The sequence below is a fragment of the Aspergillus saccharolyticus genome (genome assembly GCF_003184585.1).
Source record: "Aspergillus saccharolyticus JOP 1030-1 unplaced genomic scaffold BP01scaffold_12, whole genome shotgun sequence".
Lineage (NCBI taxonomy): Eukaryota > Fungi > Ascomycota > Eurotiomycetes > Eurotiales > Aspergillaceae > Aspergillus > Aspergillus saccharolyticus.
In genome coordinates this window covers 610,446-633,360 of record NW_020290622.1, presented here as the reverse complement: position 1 = coordinate 633,360, position 22,915 = coordinate 610,446, and the positions used below count along the sequence as shown (strand labels likewise).

The 22,915-nt window shown below is 52.7% G+C and overlaps 9 protein-coding genes across 9 annotated transcripts; 2 read left to right on the top strand and 7 right to left on the bottom strand.

Annotated features, from left to right (window-relative positions):
* Positions 1–247: 247 nt before the first annotated feature.
* On the bottom strand, positions 248–2,672 carry BP01DRAFT_34572 (Zn(II)2Cys6 transcription factor domain-containing protein). Its single transcript, XM_025573608.1, has 2 exons — positions 2,233–2,672; positions 248–2,152 (listed from the first exon to the last, which is right to left on the bottom strand). Exons 1-2 carry the CDS (start codon positions 2,414–2,416, stop codon positions 594–596), a joined length of 1,743 nt encoding a protein of 580 aa, XP_025432026.1. The 5' UTR covers positions 2,417–2,672; the 3' UTR covers positions 248–593.
* A 199-nt stretch (positions 2,673–2,871) lies between these two features.
* On the bottom strand, positions 2,872–5,785 carry BP01DRAFT_339412 (putative C2H2 finger domain protein). The gene is made up of 7 exons (XM_025573365.1): positions 5,599–5,785; positions 5,432–5,486; positions 5,240–5,339; positions 4,091–5,152; positions 3,950–4,041; positions 3,590–3,897; positions 2,872–3,540 (listed from the first exon to the last, which is right to left on the bottom strand). Exons 1-7 carry the CDS (start codon positions 5,687–5,689, stop codon positions 3,149–3,151), a joined length of 2,100 nt encoding a protein of 699 aa, XP_025432025.1. The 5' UTR covers positions 5,690–5,785; the 3' UTR covers positions 2,872–3,148.
* A 565-nt stretch (positions 5,786–6,350) lies between these two features.
* On the bottom strand, positions 6,351–9,174 carry BP01DRAFT_415500 (flavin-containing monooxygenase). The gene is made up of 6 exons (XM_025579144.1): positions 8,532–9,174; positions 8,119–8,477; positions 7,896–8,061; positions 7,774–7,842; positions 7,031–7,723; positions 6,351–6,975 (listed from the first exon to the last, which is right to left on the bottom strand). The coding sequence occupies exons 1-6, from the start codon at positions 8,794–8,796 to the stop codon at positions 6,779–6,781; spliced, it is 1,749 nt and encodes a 582-aa protein (XP_025432024.1). The 5' UTR covers positions 8,797–9,174; the 3' UTR covers positions 6,351–6,778.
* A 1,590-nt stretch (positions 9,175–10,764) lies between these two features.
* Positions 10,765–13,212, top strand: BP01DRAFT_339410 (putative phenol monooxygenase). Its single transcript, XM_025573364.1, has 4 exons — positions 10,765–12,023; positions 12,095–12,117; positions 12,186–12,711; positions 12,802–13,212. Exons 1-4 carry the CDS (start codon positions 10,901–10,903, stop codon positions 13,191–13,193), a joined length of 2,064 nt encoding a protein of 687 aa, XP_025432023.1. The 5' UTR covers positions 10,765–10,900; the 3' UTR covers positions 13,194–13,212.
* Positions 13,213–13,431: 219 nt separating this feature from the next.
* Positions 13,432–15,232, bottom strand: BP01DRAFT_295010 (putative extracellular exo-polygalacturonase; the record flags this gene model as incomplete). The annotated part of the gene is made up of 8 exons (XM_025571798.1): positions 13,432–13,479; positions 13,535–13,609; positions 13,675–13,776; positions 13,852–14,040; positions 14,094–14,254; positions 14,348–14,406; positions 14,468–14,837; positions 14,926–15,232. The coding sequence occupies 8 exons, from the start codon at positions 15,230–15,232 to the stop codon at positions 13,432–13,434; spliced, it is 1,311 nt and encodes a 436-aa protein (XP_025432022.1).
* Positions 15,233–16,137: 905 nt separating this feature from the next.
* On the bottom strand, positions 16,138–17,422 carry BP01DRAFT_356215 (mitochondrial pyruvate carrier family protein). Its single transcript, XM_025574893.1, has 4 exons — positions 16,995–17,422; positions 16,882–16,897; positions 16,643–16,779; positions 16,138–16,569 (listed from the first exon to the last, which is right to left on the bottom strand). The coding sequence occupies exons 1-4, from the start codon at positions 17,183–17,185 to the stop codon at positions 16,386–16,388; spliced, it is 528 nt and encodes a 175-aa protein (XP_025432021.1). The 5' UTR covers positions 17,186–17,422; the 3' UTR covers positions 16,138–16,385.
* A 140-nt stretch (positions 17,423–17,562) lies between these two features.
* BP01DRAFT_356214 (L51/S25/CI-B8 domain-containing protein) lies at positions 17,563–18,346 on the top strand. Its single transcript, XM_025574892.1, has 5 exons — positions 17,563–17,594; positions 17,661–17,826; positions 17,910–18,016; positions 18,090–18,122; positions 18,186–18,346. The coding sequence occupies exons 2-5, from the start codon at positions 17,741–17,743 to the stop codon at positions 18,242–18,244; spliced, it is 285 nt and encodes a 94-aa protein (XP_025432020.1). The 5' UTR covers positions 17,563–17,594; positions 17,661–17,740; the 3' UTR covers positions 18,245–18,346.
* Positions 18,347–18,375: 29 nt separating this feature from the next.
* Positions 18,376–19,681, bottom strand: BP01DRAFT_423041 (DODA-type extradiol aromatic ring-opening family dioxygenase). Its single transcript, XM_025579606.1, has 4 exons — positions 19,550–19,681; positions 19,278–19,450; positions 18,996–19,156; positions 18,376–18,890 (listed from the first exon to the last, which is right to left on the bottom strand). Exons 1-4 carry the CDS (start codon positions 19,586–19,588, stop codon positions 18,427–18,429), a joined length of 837 nt encoding a protein of 278 aa, XP_025432019.1. The 5' UTR covers positions 19,589–19,681; the 3' UTR covers positions 18,376–18,426.
* A 1,184-nt stretch (positions 19,682–20,865) lies between these two features.
* Positions 20,866–22,849, bottom strand: BP01DRAFT_365298 (putative chitin synthase activator (Chs3); the record flags this gene model as incomplete). Its single annotated transcript, XM_025576357.1, has 2 exons — positions 20,866–20,999; positions 21,058–22,849. 2 exons carry the CDS (start codon positions 22,847–22,849, stop codon positions 20,866–20,868), a joined length of 1,926 nt encoding a protein of 641 aa, XP_025432018.1.
* Between the last annotated feature and the right edge of the window lie 66 nt (positions 22,850–22,915).

The window sequence follows — 22,915 nt, the reverse complement described above, 5'->3', positions numbered from 1 at the left end:
CAAGCTTGTGCCAATCTCCATGGCTGGTCCATAAGCTCCCTCTTCCTGCAAGTGGCCGCTGACCCACCATCATGCGACCTCCCTTACTTGCATCCTGGTCCCATAGGCCTTTGCTAGGTGGCACTTGGTGGCGTCGGCGGTCCTTGATCGCAGGTGACTCGGCATGCGGTGTCGGGTAGTGTTTTCTCAAGGGAGTGTGTGGGATTCTTGGCTAAGACAATTGGTCAAGGTCTTTTCTCGGGGGATACGGTCATAATCTCGGCGGTTCCAGCCTAGTATGCCGTGCCAGTTTCCTTGGCCTGGAACAGTTTCTCGAGTTAGCAAATCCCGAGTGCATGCTGGGACATACCCTCATTTAGAGGCCGCTTGCGTTGCTAGTAAATTAGTAGTGGTGGTTCTCCTTGATCCCCGGGGATGAGCGCTCCAGTACGTGCTGAGTTGATTCACTCCCAGCCAGGCAGCTGTGAGACGCGGGGGAGATTGGTTCGTGTCAATGATCTTTAACTTTCTGCCACTGATGCGCGGACTATGACGATGTCCCTATTGTCAAGCATCTAGAAGGTTGATCTGTGCATCGAGATGACACAACTTGGTCATGGCACAAACTGTCGATCAGAAAGTACTCCGGCCCGAATCAAGAGAGGTGCGCACGGCCATCCAGCCATAGGTTGCGTGAGATCGTCCAGATACTGCTCTATCTCCTCGTCAATCTGCAGCTCCGGACGGCCCGTGATCGCCGTCAATCGTTCCGCCAACTGGTCTTCAAGGAGCTGCGGGTTCGGCGGCTTTCCCCGAGCGGTAGTCAGCTCGGCCCGGATACGAGCTCGCAGATCTCCCTTCAACATCTTCTCGGCCAGATGAGCATGAAATGCCGAGCTGTACGGCCCCTCGCAGTGCGGCCAGGCATGAAGGGCTAGAATGGCTCGCCAACGGTCACTAAACTCTGGTGACAAGGAGGCCACCAAGAACAATGGCGAGATAATGCCCGTGTCAAACAGGATCGCCGGTCGACGAGGTGCAAGTTTCGCGATAACCCCTTCCGAAGTAGTGAGAATATGGTGACACTCAGAGGCAATGCTCGCCAGATAAGCTGGTCCAGGAAGCACGAATGCCGCGCGCAGCCCCAAACAAAGCCAATGAAGGTTGACTTTGAGTATGTCAGCCCCCACTTGATCCCTGGGTGAGAGGGAGGCGTACTGTCGAATGTGAAATTCGTGCATGGCCCGCTTAGCCTGATTCAGCAGCGAGATGAGTGCCAGCTGCTCGCGATGTAGCGAAGCATATCGAGCCGGGTCGCGCTCCTTCTCAGACGACCAGCCCCGTTTGAGATATTCATGCGTCAGGGTCGTGAGGGGATCCAGCGCTCGACGTCCTTCAGCAACACTCCGGATAGTCTGCCATTGGGCTGCAGTTGGGGCCAGTCGGGCCTCTTCGCGAGTCTCAAGCAACGGTGCATCGCAGCCGAATTGTGTCGACTGGATGTCGAGTTGTCGCAAGGCGGTGACTATGTGCCAATCGACGGGTGAACCCTGTCCGTTCTGAAACACCGGCATTCCCTGGCGATGGAGCTCACCCAGGATGCGCAGGCCACTGCGTAGATGCCGAAACGCCGCGTCGTATTCCCTCCAGACCAAATTCAACATGACAAACAAAATACAAGCAAGCAGTACCACCTGCGGTACCTGCGGATCCCGGGGATTCCGTCGCCTGAGCAGGGCAAACGAGCGTGCAGCCTGGTCGTAAGCGAACAAGTTCCAAGGACTATGCTTTTCCAGTGGACGCAACCCCATGCCGGTATTCTGGCACTCCTGGTGGACAGCGGCCAGCGCCATCGCAGCGTGACAGACGGCCGGATCCAGCCGCGCTATCTGCAGCACAAGTTGATGCCATAAAGGAGAATCGAAGGCCCCAAGAATGTCCGGGATAGTGCGACTTTGGAAGAATGCGAAACATCGCCGTTCATCGGCAGTGGTGAGCCAGCGGATTTCGGTTGTGACTGTCGGCGGGAGGTGGGGATAAATCCCCCGGTGCCGCTGGGAGGTGTTGGGACGAGGTAAAGGAGTTGGATCGTAGCCCTCGCATGTCCGTCCTGTGGAGGAGCAGTTGTAACAATGACCGGGAGTTTCATCGCATTTTACTCGACGGGCGCTGGCTGCTGATTAGTTCCGAGGGTCATCCCTGTCCATTATGTACCAGTAGCTTATCGGTTGCATTGGGGGGAAATGCGCTTACCGACAGGTCCGACAACCCGTGCGCGACCGTGTGCCGCGCACTTGTTGTCTTTGCGCGAGTGCAGCTTTCGTTTCGTTGCTTGGATTGTAGTGCCACATTTCTCTCGCAGAGTCAAGAAAAGGGAGAGGAACGAAGGATCATAACTTCGGGACGGTCCGTCAAGCAGAAGAATCGTGTGCTTCATTCATGCTGGTGGTCCCAACTCCTGAAGAGTTGAGAACGGGCTGAGAAACGGCCTCAGCACTATTCGCGTTAGATCGCCGATACTGAGTCGTTGGCGGGGAAGTTCACTTGGGTGGATCGTGAAGTCCTCTCGTAACCAGTTTCCAACCGCAAGCGGCGGCTCATCATTCGTTCAGCGACGATCTTGGCATTTCATTTGTCTATCACGGACCCTCCTGTGATGCCTCGCATCGAAGCCATTTTTGAGGCATGGCATCGACGATGTTTCCCATGTGACATGTTGGCGGCAGGAATATAGTAATTTACAAACAACTCTAAGAGTACTTAAACGTCGAGATGGAAGCTGAGAAGAGAAGCAGTCGATGTTTCGGGGTCAAGAAAAACAGAGGGGGCGAGAAACCGCATCAGGTGACTAATTTGTCATATTGTAGATTTGTGGCTCCGGCGAGGGCGCGCCAAAATATATTGCAGTGGTGTTATCCAAACTCCCCTGTCTAAACCCTCTGCGAGAAATATGAAACCCCTAAACATGATTGCTAATATATGGGCCCCCGAAGTTATCCATAAGTGTCGCAGAAAACTCCACAAAACCCTACCACTCCCCTTTTCCGTCCAATTCATGACCGCGACACCAAACACCACAAACACCATATCAATACAGACTAAAGCTCATGACCCCATGCGACCAGCAAACCTCCTTTGCATCCAGACATGCAATACTTCTAGGATTAGGTCAATCGCTGTCATCATGCAGCAAGACCTTCAATTTCTCCAGCTTATCCTCACACTTTACCTCTAGGCGCATGACCACATCCATACTGTCCTTTTTGGTGATCAGCAGGTGACATACCAGCCAGAAATTGTACCCATTCTTATAGAATCCCATCGATGCCCACTCATGGTTGGTCACAGCACTTTGTAGCGTCAGCCAGTGTTCGCGCCAGCGGGCCAGTGCGACACGAATAGACCCTGGCACCGAGTCTTCAGGCGCATTCTGTACTCGGGGTTTGCCGGGTGATAAAGGATCTAAAGGCTGGTTGGATTGTACTTGCGGCTGCAGGGGGCGCTGGCTTGTCCTCGTGACGGAAGCAAGAGTCATGTAGGTGTCGATGAAGGCATAAAGAACTAACAAGTCATCAGCGGTCTGATTCGCGTGCAAGTTAAAGATACGTACGGTGAATGAGAATGAACATGTCGAGAATGTTCATGTTAGGAAGAATGCCGCTAGGACTGGATGAAGAATCTGGGGATAATGGGAACGACGTGTTTGGAGCGTTCGCACCCTCGAAAAGACTCTGGAAGGCCTCCTTGATGGTAAACCCTCGCGAATAGTGGAATCCCATATCTGTGTATGGATGTTCGAGATTAAACAGCGCCTCTGCGCAGGGAAAGTCACACTCCATCTCCACATGAGACAAACGGCATGGATAGTTTTGGAAGAAGCAAAAGGCACAGTCGAGAAGCGAGATGATGGAAATAGTTCTATCATGGTCAGCGGATGTTCGCAATGAGAGATTTTCGGTGGCGCCCCTACCGAATGCGACATTCCGTTTGGATCCATTGCTGCTCTGAGGTAACATCGGGATGTTGATGGCGACATTTGGTAAGGTTCATTCGGCGAGCAACCTTTGTCAGTCAGCCAACCATCCCCGACTGCAGTGGACGGGATACACACCTTTGTAATTTCACTAAAGCGATTCTCCATGGCTCGATTATGCGACATGCGAGAGCCGGACCAGTATTGCACAATACAAATAATGAATCCCGCTTGGAAGTTGAGAAACTGAATCCAATCATCTCGTTCGGATGGGGGGCTAGTTCTTCCTTTGCAGAACATAGAGGCGATATCACTTTCGGCCGAGAAGACCTCGGTTGAGAAGATATACAGCTCCACAAAATCCAGAAGTTGCTTGGCGGCATATGTTTCCTGTTCATCGTTTGAGTACATAGCACCCATGAATACCAACCCTGCTAATAAAGGCAACGGAACGGCATTCAGCTGTAGCGAGGCCAGGTGAACCATGGCGCAACTCGGATGCCAGTATTTAGCATACATCCATACAAACTTCTGGATACGTGCTGTGGTCAACAAGAAGCTAGCATTGGCCGCCAAGCGCTGCTTCGCGTTGGTGTCCATGGGCACACTCCATGCGCGCGAGAGAATTGCGTGTGACAGAGCAGCAGCATAAGGCTGTTCTGGGCCGTAGGGCTGTTCATTGGGATGTGCCACGTTGAATTGACTTTGCGAGAGACCCGCGTTGAACTCGGACCTGGCGCTATACGGCGACGTGCCCGGTGCGCCTATGACTTTCGGGCTTTCGAACGGACCATTGAAAAAGTCGAGGAAGTTGTCGTGGAAGAAGGAGCGTGTTGCGGAATCGGCTTCCATGAACGCAGGGGCGATGTCCAATTGACCCAATTCCATCTGGTAGTCCAACATGGTAGACCTAGCCTCCTTGAGACCCATCTGCGTGTGATATTTCATGCCCCGGCTGCGGTCGCTGCAGGGAGGGAGCCGAAATTGTTCGGTAAAACTGTCGGAGCCACCGTTGAGCAGGAAGCTAATCGATCCGCGATCGGAAGTGCCACCGTAGTCCTCGCAATTCGTCGACTTCGCGGCTGCGTCCATCTCGAGGCCAGTCGCTTGCTTCTTACGCTCATTGTTGCACGGCAGATTCCTCTTCTGGCACGAGCCACAAGGACTTTGACCGTCGCATCGCAGCTTCATTGATGTGCACTAATAAAAGGATTTTCTATCAGCATCCACGCGCTCATGACTAGAGGAGCAGCAGGTGGTGAAGAAGAGGAGCAAGGGATGAATTACCGATTGGCAAGCATGTCGTCGTCTACCCCTCTGGCCCGTCTCCGGGATCTTCTGGTCCCCGCGCTTGTCACAATCCGTATAGTGATCGCGCAGATTGTCACTACGAGAACATGCGCAGCAGTCAGCATCAGTAAGCTGGGAGGATGTACGGGGCGAGACTGTATCAGTACAGTGACCCCGAGACAGACGCACCAACGCGCGAACGACTCATTGCAAAAGATGCATGAGTAAGGCTTGACACCGGAGTCTATCCGAAACCCAAAGTCATCCAGGATCAGCGAGCGGTGGCGGAAGAAACGGGTCCAGAGACAAGCAAAGACTCCGGCCCACGGGGAGAACAAGGGAGTAATTGGACTTACGTCGGAGGTGATGGCGTTTGAGGTGGTCAATGCGCGTGAAACCTCGCTGGCAGATGGTACAACAGAAATGCTTGCTCGAAGCAGACTTCATGGTAAGGGGCTGATGCGCATCGGGAGGATTAGGAGGAATTAGAGCGGTTTAAAGGGGAGAGGAGGGGAGAGGAATAGAGAATATGGGGTAATGGAGGAAAAAAAAAAAAAAAAAAAAAAAAAAAAAAAAAAAAAAAAAAAAAAAAAAAAAAAATGGGGGGCAAAAAGGCAGATCGGGAGCGGGCGGTGGATGTGCGGGAGGTTTGATGCTAGAGTGGAGACTTGGCAGGCGAAGGGCGAGGATGAGCCGGGGAAATGACACGACAAACGAACTGGCAAACTGCACAGCTTGTCTAGGTGAGTAAAAGTGAATTAACTGTCTAAATTGAAGAATTTGCACAGAGTGCAGTTATCATGAGCCAAAACAAGTTCAACAAAACGAGAAAACAGAGAGAGATGAATGGTCTTCAAAGAGTAAAGAGAAAATAATGAGAAAGGAAAGGATGTGCAGCTTGTTCTTCGGCTGTGGGTTCTGCTGCTCCCGTCCCAATCTTCTTCCTCTTCTTCTTCCTCCTCCTCTTCTCAACACACGCTAGACTGTTTGGAGATCCCTGTCCCGCCCACTCACTGCTGCGTCTCTGCTTTAAAAACCGGACAATGAGAAAATAAGCCTCCAACGTCGACGCAGGGGAACCTTAATGCTCTCTACTTGTGCATTTGACCTCTCGTCTCCACATCCTTCCTTTCTTCCCCACTTAAAAGTGACGTTCCAATTACTCCCTCAACCTTGGTAAACATGTCAACTCTACTCCAAAAAAGCAGGTCTGTCGCCGTTGTTGTACCTCTGGCTACTTGCTTCTACTTGCTTAGTTAAAACGCCACCAAGAGTCAAATAAACTGGAGCGCCCGGAGCGCCCATGCTCCCAGCCCTTGAACTCACCCGGCAACGCTGTACAACATGCTCGGAGCATCCGGTAGGCTGACCCTCTTTGGTTACTAGACTGCAGACGAATCGAAACTGTGACAGAAAAGCTAGAATGGCATCATAGGTTATCAGATTCCCCCCAGGGAGACAACAAAACACAATAGCAAAGTTGCAAGGATACAGAAACCAGCCACTCCCGAAGCCAAGTCAGGCCGCCTCTTGGATTTATTCCGCCATCACACAAGCAATCGGAGGGAAGTCCATTTGATCGTCGTCGAGGTAGTCGACATTGATAACCTTGTTCTTCTCATTCATGGTCCAACCATCGCCGATCCAGCCATTTGCATTGTCTTCAACATAGTCATATGTGTAATCCTCCCAGCGTGGATGCGCGAACGTCTTCATAGCATGGAGCGACGACCCTAAATCGGTAAGAAAATGCGCACGAATCACAAAGTCTGGAAGAAGGGATCTCACCAGGCCACAGTGCCGTCACCCGTCCGTCTTTCTGTCCTCCTTTATACCAGCTGCGGCAATTCGAACTGAACACGGTACGGGTGAAATATTGGTCGCAGTGACGAGTGAACCGCTCCACTGCTTCTTTTTGAACACACATTGAGCGGATATTGTCGCGTTGCATCTTCTGTATGCAGTACGTGAAGTAATCGATTTCCTTCTCGATCAGAAGCAGCAGGCTTCCCTCGCCCAGTGCCGAATTCGGCCCGAGACAAACGAAGTAGTTAGGGAACCCATCGACTGCTACAGAGAGGTAATTCTCTGGCGTCTTCGCCCAACGTTGAGCTAGAGACACCCCATTGCGTCCAATAACTGGGAACCGGGGTGTGAACGTGGTATCAAATCCCGTGGCGCAGACCAAAAAATCGGTAGGGTGATGTACCCCGTCCGCTGTGATGATCCCCTTCGAATCCACTTTGACAATTTCGCTTGATATGACGTCAACTTTGTCGTCTGCCAGGGCTTCTAGATAGCCAGGACCCGGCGTCAGGCGGCGGCAGGCAGGGGGAAAGGAGGGAAGAAGGTTCTCGAAGAGCTCTGGTTTACGTCGTAGACGTATTTTCATATTCTGCGCGAAGACACTTTCAGAGCCTATTTGTTCAGGGGTTCCTAGCAGGGTGGCACCATGGATAGACTGCAGCTCAAGCTCAATCTCTGATGCTGTAAGCAGCTGCCAAGGTAACAAGGTAACTGAGGGATATTACCTTTGCGGAACTTCTGGTAAGCGTTGTGGTCGGCCTTGAAAATTGCAATCTCCTCGGGAGAAAACAAAACTATGGTTGTCAGCTCAAGCACCAAAATTGTGCCCGAAGCTGAGCGGCCTTACAGTTCTCGAGCTCAGCACCACGCATATCTATCTGATTCCTGGCAAACGTTGGCGCAAGCCAAGTGCGACCTCTGACATAATGGTCAATATGCGCCACAGTCGGCAGCATATTGGGAACGATCTGAATCCCACTCGATCCGTTCCCAATCACCGCCACTCTCTGGCCCTAGTTGTAAGTTAGCCATTATTTCTCGCGGCCAGACCAAAACAAGATACAACCCACATTATAGTCATATGACTCATCCCACTTGGCACTGTGCATCAGTTTCCCTTTGAAGTCATGAAGACCCGGGATGCTTGGCCACTTCCAGTCGTTCAAAGCTCCCGTGGCCGAGATGAGCATATCGCATTCATCCGGGTAGGCCCGAAGACTGTCAAGGTCTCTGACCAGCAGATTCCACTTGCTTGTAGCGTCATTCCACGAGGCCTCGATGACTTGCTGTTCGAACTTGATGTGCTCCAGACATCCATACTTCTCCGCCACTCGTTTCCAGTACCTCTGGATCTCGGGCGCTGCGGCATAGAAAGTGGACCATTCTTTGTTTGGCTCAAAGGAGGCCTGGTATGTGTGGGCTGGAATATCTGCAGTACGAGGTGTTAGCATGATGCACTTGTTGGACAGTCAGGAGTACTTGCCACATGCACAACCCGGATATCTATTCTCTAGCCAGGTGCCACCGACATCCGGGTTTTTCTCGTACACGCAGAGATCCAGGTTCGGGATTCGTTGGCGAAGGCGGATCGAGGAAATGATACCAGAAATTCCGGAGCCGATAACGACGACTCTTAAGGGACGGCACTGGTCAATAGCCCGCTCCTGCACGATCCATCCATCAGGCGAGGGAGCCTCGGTGGGCTTATAAGAAATGGAACCAAATATTTCTGATATTCTTCGGATCATGGCGGACGTGGAGAGTATGAAACGGGTATGCGGAGAAAGTTGCTGTGCGACGAAATGGGCGTGGGAAACGCTGGGATTCGAACGCTTATTTATGGCCTCATTCTCGATTGGAGCGGTAGATTGACAGGTTTAGGCAGTGGAGAGCGGAGCAGTCCGCCCAGATGGAGAGGAGGAAGTTTGTTTGACAGGGCCTCGGCAACAACAGCCGGTCAAGTTATCAACGCCCCCTCTTTCCCTGCAGGGTGGCACGGATGCTCCAGGAGACTCTCTGCGTTACATGGTTGACTCATCCACCAACACTGATTCAGTTTGCAGCGAGATAGCAAAGGGCCTATACTCACTGCTCAACGGATATCCCCAGCATCTTTTAGGTCCGGGGAGAACAAACATTCAGCCTGCCAATTGGGGCCGAACATATAGCAAGTGGCTAGATAGAGTGAGGCCCGCACTGGGAAAGTGGATCGGACTTCCCATCAGTATTTCAATCCGAACCGGTAAGACTCCACCCAACCCCGCGAAAGATAAACGAGCTCTCACACTCGGAGTAGCTTGGACATAGATGACCCTGGAGGCTAGGAGAATTCGAGGCAGAGGAGGAGGAAAGTAGGTCCGTGGTGATACGAAGATTGACAGGAAGATCCACACACGGGTACCCCTACCATCTTTTAATCATCGGACCGAATCACTGGCGCTCCTGCTCGGACTTCAGGGTTATTAGCATTATGCGTCAAAGAGTCTGCAGACCTGTTGGCAGGCTAGCTTGCACCAAGGGCTGAGTGATGGCAATGTGACCATACAAAGTATGCATCAAAAGGTTTTCGCGTGCAAATTCTCCTCAGTGCTAGACTGCTTCTTTCTGAAATGGCTTCACTATTGAGACAATGGCCCCGAGTTACGAATCAACCATCCCACAATGGAGAGAGAATAGCAGTGGGCGGCTCTCGAGGACGAATTTAACAAACACTCGAGTCTACTCTCCGGAAAACTCCCCGCGTCAAATGGAGATTGGGGAGGATTCCCGCCGGTGCAAAATGGTCCAGCACGGCGAAGACGATCGACCGTCTAGAACAGGCCGATCAGCATTTCTCGGTATCCGTAATTCCGTATATCCGCGGCTATACAGGAACAAGCATTGGTTGTTTGGGCTTGGCAGTGCGAAAAAGCATCTCCGTGGGATGAGATGGAGTCGATTCATAGAGCCGATTTTGGCCATTGCTGGTAATGGGACAGACGCGAATAGTGGATCTTCAAGAGAATAAGAAGAAGAATAACGTACTGGGGACTACAGGGGATAATGGTAGTATCGATTCGATACCTTTTCTCCAGTCGTGGCACGTGCCCGGTTGGCAGAACTCAAATACCCGGTACAGTAAGTACGCCATACGTGACATTCGTTCAGTTGTCTGTGGTTGTCAAGCCACTAAGTAGTTGTCAGTACCCCACAATGATTATCAGCACTTAGTAAGCCCTGGGTAATAAGTTAGTTATTTCAGCCACCAGATCTCCCTTGAATCGATCATTAAGATCGTGCATCCAGACAACCTGGGAGCATAGGCACAAACCAATCCTTGAGCATTGACCCTCAACTGCCATTGAAGAGCATCTCTCTAGACGTGGGTATTGATTGTAAGTCAACAATCCAAATCGCTATCAAGAGAAAGGTTGCAAGTGGACCGGACCGACGCTTGCCATGTAAGGACGATCCATTTTCCTGGGGGGAGGGAGATTAGTGAGAGACAAGTAATCCTCAGTCAGCGGCCCGAGGGTCTCCATGACCCGCCAACTCGCATACACTACCTAGTGTCTAAATGTGGTCTAAGCCAATCACATCCTATATTTGAGGCCATGGGAGATGTCAGTGGGGCCAGTCTCTTTTCCTGTTTGAGTCAAACAATGTGGACATCCCCAGAGTACGTAGCTTTTGTCTCCGCCGCGAGTTCGGCTGGGCACAGAATGGTAGGGGTGCAGCTTCCACGTCAAGCCTATATATAACTTCCGTCAGTGACTGCCACGTAGACCGTGAAGAAACTGTTCGGACTCAATCCATTCAAAGCGTCGACATCAACTGCCAATTGCCCACATACTTACGCACCCTCTATCCTCCATGCCCGTTTTCACCGAATCCGCCGCCTCCACGCGTGAGCTCCGCGTATTGCCTTCATTCGCCCCGCCACTCCCCCGTCTCAATGCCCCCTTCTCCCAACAGAACCAACCAGACAGATATGAAGTCGTTGTCGTCGGCGCCGGTCCCGCGGGGCTTATGCTGAACCTCCTGCTTGCCCGCTACGGCCTCAGCGACGAGTCCCTCCTGTGTGTCGACGCCAAGCCGGGGACTTTGAAGTCCGGCCAGGCGGACGGGCTGCAACCGCGCACCCTCGAGGTGTTCAAGACGCTGGGGCTCGCGGACGAGATCCTGACGGACGGCTGCCACATGGAGGAAGTGGCGTTTTGGAACCCGTCCGCCAACGCGGAGGAAGTCATCGAGCGCACCGCCATCGTCCCGGACGTCGCGGTGCCGGCGCGCTACCGCCACGAGGTCACCATCCACCAGGGCCGCATCGAGCGCATCCTTGAGACGGACCTTCTACGGTACTCGTCGCGCGGCATACAGCGGAACTCGCGGCTCGTGCACGTTGCCATCGACGAGGCTGCCGATGCGGAGTTTCCCGTCGTCGCCGAGCTGGAAACCAACGGCCAGCGGCGCACGGTGCGGTCGAAGTATCTGGTGGGAGCGGACGGGGCGCACTCGGTGGTGCGCCGCTGCATGGGCCTGCAGTTGGTCGGCGAATCGTTGGACCATATCTGGGGCGTGGTGGACTTGGTCGTGGACACGGATTTCCCGGACATCCGCCGACGGTGCGCGATTCACTCGCCGGCTGGGTCGGTGATGGTCATTCCGCGCGAGCGCATCGCGACGGGGGACTACCTCACACGATTGTATGTGCAGGTGCCGGAGGATGCAGTTCCGGAGGATGGAGTCAATGAGGATGTTCAGAAACCGGTAGACGAGGCGGCCGCCAAGATGGACGCGCGAGCTCGCAGGAGTAAAGTCACACTGGAGAGCATCTTCCAACATGCGGCCGATGCGTTCCAGCCGTATTATATCAAGCCAAGGAAGGGTGGCGCGGTGGACTGGTGGGCAGCGTACCAGATCGGACAGCGCGTCTCAGACCGGTTCACTGTCAAGGATTCCAAGGGCATTGAACGAGTGTTCATCGTGGGAGATGGTACGTTATACTCCTCCACCATTGTCTCTCGTCACAATGGAAGACGCAAACTAACCGCGACGACTTTCCAGCCTGTCACACACACAGCCCAAAGGTACGTATCCACTCAGCTGTCATTGTCCTCCCTTCCACATCGACCTCCCATCGACTAACCAACATCAGGCCGGTCAAGGCATGAATGTCTCCATGATGGACTCCTACAATCTCGCCTGGAAACTCGCCTACGTGATCAACGGCCTTACTCCCACCATATCTCCCATCCCCGACCCGATCCTGGCCACCTACCATTCCGAGCGCCACACCATTGCCAAGCAGCTCATCGAATTCGACCGTGCCTTCTCCTCCATGTTCTCCGGCAAGATCGGCAGCGCCGATGACGGTGTCACGGGGCTCACTCACGACCAATTCCTCCAGGTCTTCAGTACAGGCAACGGCTTCACCAGCGGTTGCGGAATCGAATACCCGGCGAGTCTGATTGTACAGCAGCACCAAGAACAACAATCACACCAAACCTCAGACACGACAGTCAGCACGGCTGCTACTTCCACGACCCTCCCCCTCACCCCGGCAAGCGCAAACCCAATCTACGGCACCGACTACCTCAACGGCATTCTTCGCCCTGGCCGAAGACTCCTCAACGTAACCTACAAGCGTCACGCTGACGGCAACAGACGCAACCTCCACGATGGTAAGCCCCCTTCCTCTCCTTTCCTCTCATCTTGCTCAACCCCCACCCTACACACGGACACAAAAAAAACTAACCACCGAACAAAAACAGACATCCCCTCCACCGGCCGCTTCCGCCTCCTCGTCCTCACATCCACCGACCTCCTCGACCCGACAGGCATCTCCGCAACGACCCTCCGCGCCCTCGGCTCCGCCGTCCTCCCCAAGTACCCGGCTTCCGTGATCGAGCAGATCGTCATCCATCCCCGGCTGGCCCGCGAGTTCTTCACGTGGCGCGACACGCCCGACGAGCTGAAGCAATACTCCGAGATGCGGTTCTACAGCGGATATGAGCTGGAGGATGTGTATGGCGTCTACGGGGTCGATCCGGCTCAGGGGGCGATGGCGGTGGTGCGGCCGGATGGGTATGTAGGGACAGTGGCTGCGTTGGGGGATGTGTGGCGCGTGGATGGGTTTTTGGGAGGGTGTTTGGTGAGGGTTTGAGGTATGGAGCATATCTAGGCGGAAGGGGGTTAGTTGTGGGGGATAGAGGTGTTTTTAGAGAGTGTTTTGTGTGGAAGGATGTATTTCAGTTACTAATATACCTTGGCGGGCTAGGTGGGTTCAATGAGATAATTGATCTGAATTGATATTAAGTTTGCTCGTTCAGCATACATCCCCCCCCCCCTTTCTTCTGTAACTATCGAAGTATCTTCAGAATATTCACATGAGATTATATCTACTAGCTGGAGGTCGCAGTGCAGTTGACGCTCAAGTTCGAGGTATCAACCTGCCGGATAGAATTAGCGGGAATATCTCATCACTGACGCGCCCAGGAAACTTACATTATCGCAGACAAACTCGTTCGTGTTCTCCGTGCTGACAACGTTGATGTTATCAGCGTAGATGTTGGAGCAGACCTATCGACACAGTAGTCAGTTGCCGTCTCTTGCTTGTACTTTTTGTGACAGGAAGCTGAACTCACATCCGGACTCGAGCAAACAATCGTCCCGACATACGGGTTCTCCGCTCCCGAGGTCTTGCCGCGGAAGTTCTTGAACCAGATGTCTGAAATGGTGAGACTACTCTGTTGTGCGCACGCAAAGATTTATTAGTAACGGCGTCCCCGCGGAACTGTATTGCGAAAAGGGTGTATACGCACCGGGTATTCGTTGCAAAGCGTCAGGTTACTCTGCCCGTAGCACTGAGTCACCTCGATCGCCCAGTCGACGTTGTCAATGTACGCGGTGTCGTACGTGACGTTCTGCACGCGGCCGCTGCCACCACCGCCCTGGAGGTCTTCGGAGAGCGCGGACGAAACGCCAGGCCAGACCTTGATGCGAGCCATGTCCTATGAATAGTCAGCGATCGAGGGCTCGGTGCTGGCGAGGGTACTGCACTTACCGAGGCGTTGTACATGAAGATGTTGTACACGAGAATGTCCTGGACAATGTCGACTTCGCCGGCGTACTGTCCGAGAGAGCCCACCGAAATACCGTGCGAGCCGTTGCAGTGGAGGTTTTGCACCAGGATGTCTGTGCTGTTTGGCTTGAAGGAGACGCAATCTATCGTCGTCGCAGCGATGTCAGAAGGTGGGGACGAGCTGGAGCAACCTCAAAGGGGGGGGGGGGGGGGTTTGGGGGGGACTAGTCACGTACCGTCGCCGTTGTTGATCACAGAGTTCTGGATCACGATGTTGGAAGACCGGTAAGTGTCCCTAGAAGGATACTTCAGCGGACTTCATCCTGCAGTGGCTAGCAAAATCGAAGACCACGTACCAGCCATCCGTGTTCTTTGCTGTCACGGAGGCGTTCTTGGAATAACCAGAGATGTTGATGCCGTCGTAGAGAACGTTGGTCGAGTTGGCGATGAAGTTGTACCATTGCGGGGAGTAGCGCAGGTTCAGCGGGCCAATGGTGCCGCCATTCAACCCGATAATGCCAAACAGAACAGGACGGAGGATGAGATCGTCCTCGGCGTACAGGTCGTACCAGACCTGACCATTACCGTCCAGAGTACCACTTCCATAGACGTTGACATCCTCACCCCCAAGCTGGAAGAAGGTTGTTGCATTCTGAAAGACCTGCTTAAAGGCATTCGCCTGCCAGTAGTCGGTGTCGTTAGTGAATTGAATCGTTCCCTCGATATCTGTGCATTGAGTCAAGTTTAGTTAAGTTTTCGACATGATAGTACAACACACGCAGGGTGTTGTAGAGGTGAGTCAGGTGAAACTCACCGAGATCAACGTGCTTCAAGAAAGTGAGGTCCAACGCGGTGCCGATAATGTACTCCTTGCCGGCGTCGAAGACGACCTTTCCTCCATCGTTGCATTGCTTGATGGCAGAGAGAATATACGCCGAGTCATCGGATCCGTCGCCATGGGTGCGAACATGACAGGTCTTCGTTCGGGATTGACTCGTGGGCAGCGGCTGGAAGGGCTTGTGAGGCGAGCAGGCTTGGTTCCGGTCTCGGTTGAAGCCTTCGACTGTTGCGCCCAGTGCAAGAAGGCTGAGCGCCTGGCTGAGAAAATGCGAAGTCCTCATTGTTTAAATTGCACAGGGATGCAGCTACGAAAAACGCAAGACAATGCTTTGTGCAAGGAGGGGACTACAATGCAGACTAGTCAATTGCCGCGTAGCCTGGCTGTGTTTATATATTTTTTACCATCTCCCTCTGAGACGTGCACAGGCCCGTTACAACACCGTATCTCTCAGGGCGGGGAAGTATCTCACCCGTGGATTTTTGAATCCATCCGGGGAAATGAAAACAGCCGATGCGGAGAGTGTGGAGAAAACGTGGAGCAGCAGCCAAGCCCATGATATAATGGTGATGGCCGGGCCATCTGATAGGAGGGCTAACTCCCGCTGCGATTGTCCGATTGGGGGAAAATTGATAAGTATAAAGTGATGCCAGCAGGAGAGGACCTGATTGAATGCGTCTTCCCCTGCAGTATAGCTGGTCGGGTTTGTCTTCTTCCATATTATCCTGTATCCACTCAAGCAAGTGCCCGCGGTGGCTTGCACTGGTCTGGCTTTTCCCGGGTATCCCTGACGACATTCGGCTCCAGAGACCTGGGGTCGGTACTCCAAATGACACTGACACATCCTGTGATTCACTGTTTAGATTGACCTGCGGGGGATAACGAGGAGTTGCCCTGGAGTTGGGAGGAAGGATGAGTGTTGAGGGGAAATGAAGTGGAGGGGAGGAAACAGATGATCTGAACTCAGGTGGCCAGCTCTGGCACTCCCGGCTCAGTCTATTCTTCATCGGGAGAATTGCAGCCCTCGAATATTCTTTCAGTTGCTATATTGTCTGGGGACATACATCACCGGCCTCTTCCTCAACGCAGCTGGAGGATTGCCAACTTTCAATCAACTAATGTCCTTCTTCCACCCTTGAACAATACACAAAAGTCAATTCCACACCGAGTGGCAGAACACGACCGTTCACAAGCCTCGAAACTTCTTCATTCTAGTCAATTGAAATATGTACAGGCGCAAGAAGGGATAAAAAAGGAAATTCCCAGCGGGGTTCCTCCTTGTCTCCTCGGTCGCTTAGTGGTAAACCATCCGAATGGTACATACACCGACAATCTCATCCTCCGAAGAGACAAGGGGGGATCTAATCTAGTTTTGGTTGAGTGCCCAGCTTACATGATCCCAAAATCCCCTTCTGATTGTGTCCAAAAAGGGTCATTTAGACCGACTTCTTGACAGCGGCTTTGGCGGTAGCAGCCGCAGCCTTGGCATCATCAACCACTTCCTTTTCCAGATCCTTCACAGCCTCAGTGGTAGAGCCATCCAGGCTGCGGCGGTAAGAAACGATACGGCTGACCTGGACAACACCGACAATACCAAGGAAGAAGTTGACAGCAGCAAGCCTGTACACAACATTAGCCACAGCAAGATACCTACCAGAACAGGCATGGATTATGGGTCCACGAATAGACGTACAGGTAGTTCTTAGGAGTGATGATCATGCACCAGCGAGTCCAGATGGCACCGGTGGCCATCAGAGCACCGTTCTGGGTCAGGGACAGCTTCTCGGCAGGACGGCTAAAATCGGAGATACCGGCAATGACGAGAGCCCACTGCAGCGGACAATATCAGCATGAACGTGATGATTTTTTATACAACATGGAGAGGCGACGCCGAATGGGACCTAAGTCCGGTCGTAGAGCGAGGACTCATACCTTCATAACGGGGGCCCTAGCGATTGTCTACGTCAGCTTGATTCTTGATCATTTATGACCGATATTTCCCAATGCATTATAGGACTAGAAGTTCCCGAAGATTATAAGCTCACCAGAAATGCACCGTCTTCACACCGACGGGGCTGTTCCATAGACGCTGGAAAAAGCTCTGTTGCTCGGCCGCGGCGGCATCTGAGCTTTGGAAGCGGAAACCCTGGGCGCCAGACCGACGGAAGGGACCATATGCATTGCGGAAAGCGGCGCGGGAGTTCTGGAAGAAGCGGAGACCGACACGAGATGACATTGTGAAAGATTTGGTATGAAGAAAGACCGAGCGCGGCGGGCAAGGGTGGGTGCAATGGAGAGAGTTTGGAAGGGTTAGAGCGGAGAGTGTCGGGTTAATCCCTAGTAACAGAGAGCGGAGAGAAAAAGGCGACGCAAGGAGAGGCAGAAGGGATCCTTCTTGATAGCGATGACCGTGATCAAAAATTGAACCAGCAAATTCGAGCTTGAAGGTAACGATAGAGCAATGGTAGTCAAGATGAAGCGGCCTCCGCCAAAAGGCCCCGACGTCGGCCTCTGTTGCGGGTTGCGGCTCTTTTCCGGCTGAGGTAAGCGGTGACAATCACGCTTGACCGGATTGGTTCTGCCGGGAGGTACCTCTCAGAACCTCACCCAGCGCGATTCATCGATTAGAGCTTCCAACACGCATTGTCAGTTTTATCCTATCCCCAACTCCAGCCCCCGCTTTTTGACTAACTCGGGCAATTGCTTACCAGCATCCAGTCCTCGTTTGACGATTCTCTACTCCGTGCCCCCCGATCCATCCCGCCCGTTGCGATCCGTCAGCCACATCACAATGTCCTCCAAGTACGCTTTCACAAAGGGCCTGAAGGAGCTGCGCTTCCTTTTCTGCCAAACCTCTCAGGATAGTGCTGCTACCCGGTTAGTCGACTCTGCCGCATTACTTGATTACCTAGAACCTCTCACCTGGCATCAATGGCTAACAGTTGGATTTTCTGGTCTAGGTCGTTCCTGCAGCGCGCCTATCCTACCATGAAGAAGCACAACCCCTCCACTCCTATCTTGATCCGCGAGGCCGCTGGCACTGTGCCCAGAGTATATGCTAGATACGGTATGACCTGACGATTCCACACCCCGAGCACCCCTAGCCCCAAGAGTCTAACTACTAGTCCACATGTGTACAGAGCTCGGAAGAGAGCAGCAGGAAGCCTTGACCGGTAAGACCTTTCGACCCAATCTCAAATTCAGGCGTGACGACTAACGTCATAACCACACTACAGGCTTGACGGATCAGCAGATTGAAGAGAAGGTTACCAAACTGGTGAAAGCGTCTTCATGATCCGTCTCAATTGTTGCGCCCTTATCCATATATTCATGCTACCATGTTTTTACCCACTTCGTCCGCGCTGTACCTATAGATGAATCTGAAGACAACTTGCACCGTAACCGCCTACCCTGAAGGATTTGCAACGCTCGATCGTCATTGAGATTTGTCCGGTCTATCTATCTCCTTTTTAAGAGCTACAGCGAACTAGTACTGTTGGCGATCTCGCCAAATCTATATTGCGCCCAGCTCATACTTCCCTCCTTCAACGTCCACAGACGCCGCCCTCTGTCGTCCCCGGCCGCACCAGCTCCGATATGAATCGGCAGCAGATGGTCAAAGGTCGGATGTGCCTTGCGGGCGTCGGGCCGCTTGAGCAGATCCGCCAACGCCTGCTCCCTTTCCGCCGGCTGGGTCGTGGCCGCGTCCTTGAGCGCCTCGTCGAAGCTGGCGGTATACGGCAAGGGCCGCGGGTCGCCCCAGGAGAACTGCAGGTCTCGCAGATTATGGACTGCCATGCCAGAGACAATGATCAGAATGTTTTCCTCGCGGAGCTTCGCCACCGCCTGGCCGAGGCGGTAGTGCTGCACAGGATCTTCCGAGTCGAACAGCGAGACCTGCACGATAGGGACATTCAAAGGATTCGACTCGGGCTCAAAGGCTACGAAGAAACGGTGTCAGCAGATCAATCCCTATGCAGCCCGTACATACCTTGCCTCTTCCACTGCACCCGCATTCGCCTATTCAGAGGCAAAGGGAAACATACCGCATTTGAAACTCGCCCAGACACCATGATCCAACCCCCTCTTCACACCTTCAGCCTTAATCCCGGCCTCTCCCAATGCGTTCAGCACCTTATCCGCCACCTCCTTACTCCCGACATTCGGATACTTCTCCTTGTAGTAATGACTCGGGAACCCGTAGAAGCTAGAGAGTAGAAAAAAAAAAAGCGTCAGTACGAGCACAACCACCTCCACACAGCCCCCCATTCCCGGGTTCTCAACCACCACAAACCCTAGCACCCTAGCAAGAGGCGGGGAAGACATACTCATAGATCAACTCCGTAATCTCCGCCGTATTCACCTGGATAGTATCAGGCTTCCCCTGCCAATGCGCTGAGAAAACCACCACCGCACGCGGCTTCACCTTCGTGGTAATCTCCCGCCCGATCTCGCCCAGCTTATGGTACGCCGGATGCTGGTGGTCATACATGATATTGGGCTACCACACAATCAGCACGGTACTTTTCTCGGCGAACAAGTGCAGGCTCGCTTCAGGGTATACGGCCTTATATCAAAACGAAAAAAGAAAGAAACTCACACCCCCATGACTTAAGAAGTATACCGGCGTTTTCGTCATAGTGCTCTCGTAACGCTGCTGCTGGAATGCGGCTCGGTTTTGACTCGGGCCGGACGCGACGGCAGCTCGACCTGCTGGTGCTGTGCTGAACAAGCGACGGAATCGATGCAGCGTGGCGCCTGACTCGTCGGTGGTGGTGGTACTTTGGTCGATGGATGGACCCGTCAAGACGCAGCGGGCAAGGGCAACTGCGAGGAGAAGCGCAAGGATGGATATCAACGCGGTAGATGTGGCTTTTCGGTGAGTTGGGGTTGTTTGAGTTTTAATTTCCACTTCAGGCGCGGCTGTTGTAGTAGAAGGCATGTAGTAGGATACCTATACAGATACTACTACTATCATATATGTAAGAGGGTATGATGTACCTTTTTATCTTTAGGGAAATCTCGATCATGCAAATGAGGCTAAAACGAAAAGGGTCTTCAATTCCCCTGAAAGATGGGGTTTATAAGCACAGGCACTGACGCTAGAAATGCTCAAAATCAAAATCAAAACACCCAATCGGAGATGCAGGGACTGGGTGTGTGTGGTTCAAGAAGTACCTAGAACTGTAGAAGATGCGAGAGCAGCAGCCGATTCTGTAATCCAAAGCGCATCCGATCGGGTGGTGACCAATCTCAGGTATCGGGAGTGCGGAATTGCCCCGCGCTTTTCCCGACGGAATTATCTTCGAGCCTATTTTCGTCTCTATAGTTCGTCAGTGACTAAAATCGCTCTAAGAAATCAGGATGAATCTTTTAAACAACAGTTTTTTTTTTTCCATTCCATGAGTTTGGTTGCCTAGTTGCGATACGCCCAAAGAGTGAATTGAGTGCTAGTTATTTATCATAGGTTCAAACTTTTGACTTGCTTAGTACCACACTGGTCGGTTGGATATTCTGGTAAAGGTAAATAATCATGTAGGTCCAATAAGGTTTTTATCAATTATGCCAAATGAGCACGGTCTTCATCCAAGGGCCCGTCGAGTTAGTATGAATTTATTGTAATGGTGGTAGTTGTTATTGTTCGGGATAGTGAATACAGACCGGAATGTCTCAACTATGGTGACGCGCATATCACAAATGTAAATGCAGGCGGGGAATCAACAAGAAGTAACAGATACGTCCAAGTGCAGGATTTCCAAATCATAGCAGAAAGACAGGTGATGAATGTATGAAAGCCCCGATCCAGACCAGGCGCTATGAACATGTGCTGTGACATATCGCTTAACATGATTAAAATGATGTAAGGTTTCATATCAAAAAAAGGAAGAAATCAACCCAAGAAAGGCATGTGGAATATCACATAATGATACAGTCACCCTCGTTTTGCTTCTGCTGGTTGACGGCAGATCGAGAAAGACGTGTTTTTTGCATGCGGGCTCCACCCTGTTTGATTTCCTCGAGGCGTTCACGGGCCTTAGGAAACCCTTGAGCTAGATAATAGCAGAGGCGTTAGTAAGAATACATGAGAAACCTTGGAGTAGTACGTACCAGCTGCGCGCCAATACCAACGTTTCGCGTCATCCAAATTCGCGGCAACGCCGATTCCAACTTCGGTGAAGTAGCCCATTGCATACTCAGCCTTGGCTAAACCAGCAGTCGCAGCCTTTCGTGCCCAGAGATATGCCTCCGTATCACTTTGCTGAAGGATGCCTTCTCCACCGGTAAGATACCATCCACTAAGCGCGAGTTCGCTCTGGTGCTCGCCTTGTGCAGCGGCATGTGTGTAATATATGATGCTCTGCCGAGGATCCACAGGGCAGCCCAGTAGGCCATATTCATATGCATTGCCCAGGTAGAACTGAGAGAACTTGTATCCGAGTTCTGCGGCCTGATGGAACAATTGGCTTGCATAGGCTTCGTCACGTGCAACCACATCGTTGCCTCCGTTGGCATACATCAAGGCCAATTCGTGCAGAGCATGAGGGTTTTCCACGTCAGCGCGATCCGCTGCACGCTTGAGCCAGGCAACTCCCTCGCGGGGATTCTTTGCCTGGCCTAGCAGGCCCTTCAGTAGAATCATTCCCATTTTGTACATCGCGGGAGGATCACCAAGGGCGGCTGCACGTTTATACCATTGAACAGCCTTGAACGGATCTCTCTTGGTACCGCCACCTTCCTCCTGGCCAATCTCACAACACACGGCAACACGATACGCCGATTGGGCGTGCCCCTGCTTCGCAGCCGCGTAGTACAAACCAAACGCTTCCTTAGGATCAACTGGCAGACCCATTTGACCCTGACCGTAGCAATCAGCCAGGTAAAATTGTGCATCAGCATAACCTGCAGAAACCAATTTCTTCACAATCTTGTAACCGTCCATGGTATACTTCTCTCGGGCTTTCGCCTTAGTTTTGGGATCCATTCGACTAGCATCAACCAGCACAGTCGAAGCTTCGACCAGCTTTTGAGCAAACAGCAATTGAGTCTTACGATCATTCGGTTTTGCCTTGACCAACTGCTGTAGGCGCTGCAGCTCTGCTTGCGTAACCGGACCGGACGGTGGTGCTTCGGGTGGGGTGCCCTGCGGTGCTGTTGGGGGAGATCTGGAGTCACTGACGCCCTCGTATTGTCGCATAGGAGCAGGTTTGGCCGCCTGTTCGAGCCCAGGACGAAATGGGACAGGATGATGGGGAAGAGAATCGGGGTTCTGCTGTTCATCCAGCATTTCTGGTTGGTTGACGGGCGGGCTGGGATCCTGGACGTTTCTATAGGGCTGAGATTGCCCATTGCTGTAAGAATCGTCTCTAGCTGCATAACCAGCTTCAGCATCTGGATGCACTGGCCCAGGAGGGCTCCAGTTGTCGTTTCGTTGCATATACGGATCTTCGTACGGATCAAGGTTGTATGCATAATCCGGTTGATCGTGATGATGCGCAGCAGGGGGCGCATTATCACCTCCAGGCAAATCGAACTGGAAACCTGCATTGGCAAATTGATTGAGCGGGGGCGCCTCGCGCGGATCAGGCTCTGGATACGTGTAAGGGTTGCTTGCCGTTTGAGGGCTGAAAGCCGTATACTGGGCCCGATATGACGTAGGCGACGTAGGAGTTGCCTTGACCGGCGGCTGTTCTAAGCCAGGCAGGCTTTCGTCGATGATACCGCCCTTGGCCGGGTCAGGCATAGCATCGAAGTTGGGCATATCAGGCTCCTCCGCATGCTTGCGATTATAATAGCTGTCAACCCATGCTGCGGTGTCAAATCGTTCATGGGAACCTTGCGGTGGCGCGTAGCTAGGTATTTGGTAAGTCGCCTGTCCTGGATAAAGTGGCTTGGGAGGCATGCTTTGTGCGGGTGAGGAGATTGGCAAGGTTGCGCTCCTGTTGATATGGGGCACAGGGGGCGGTTC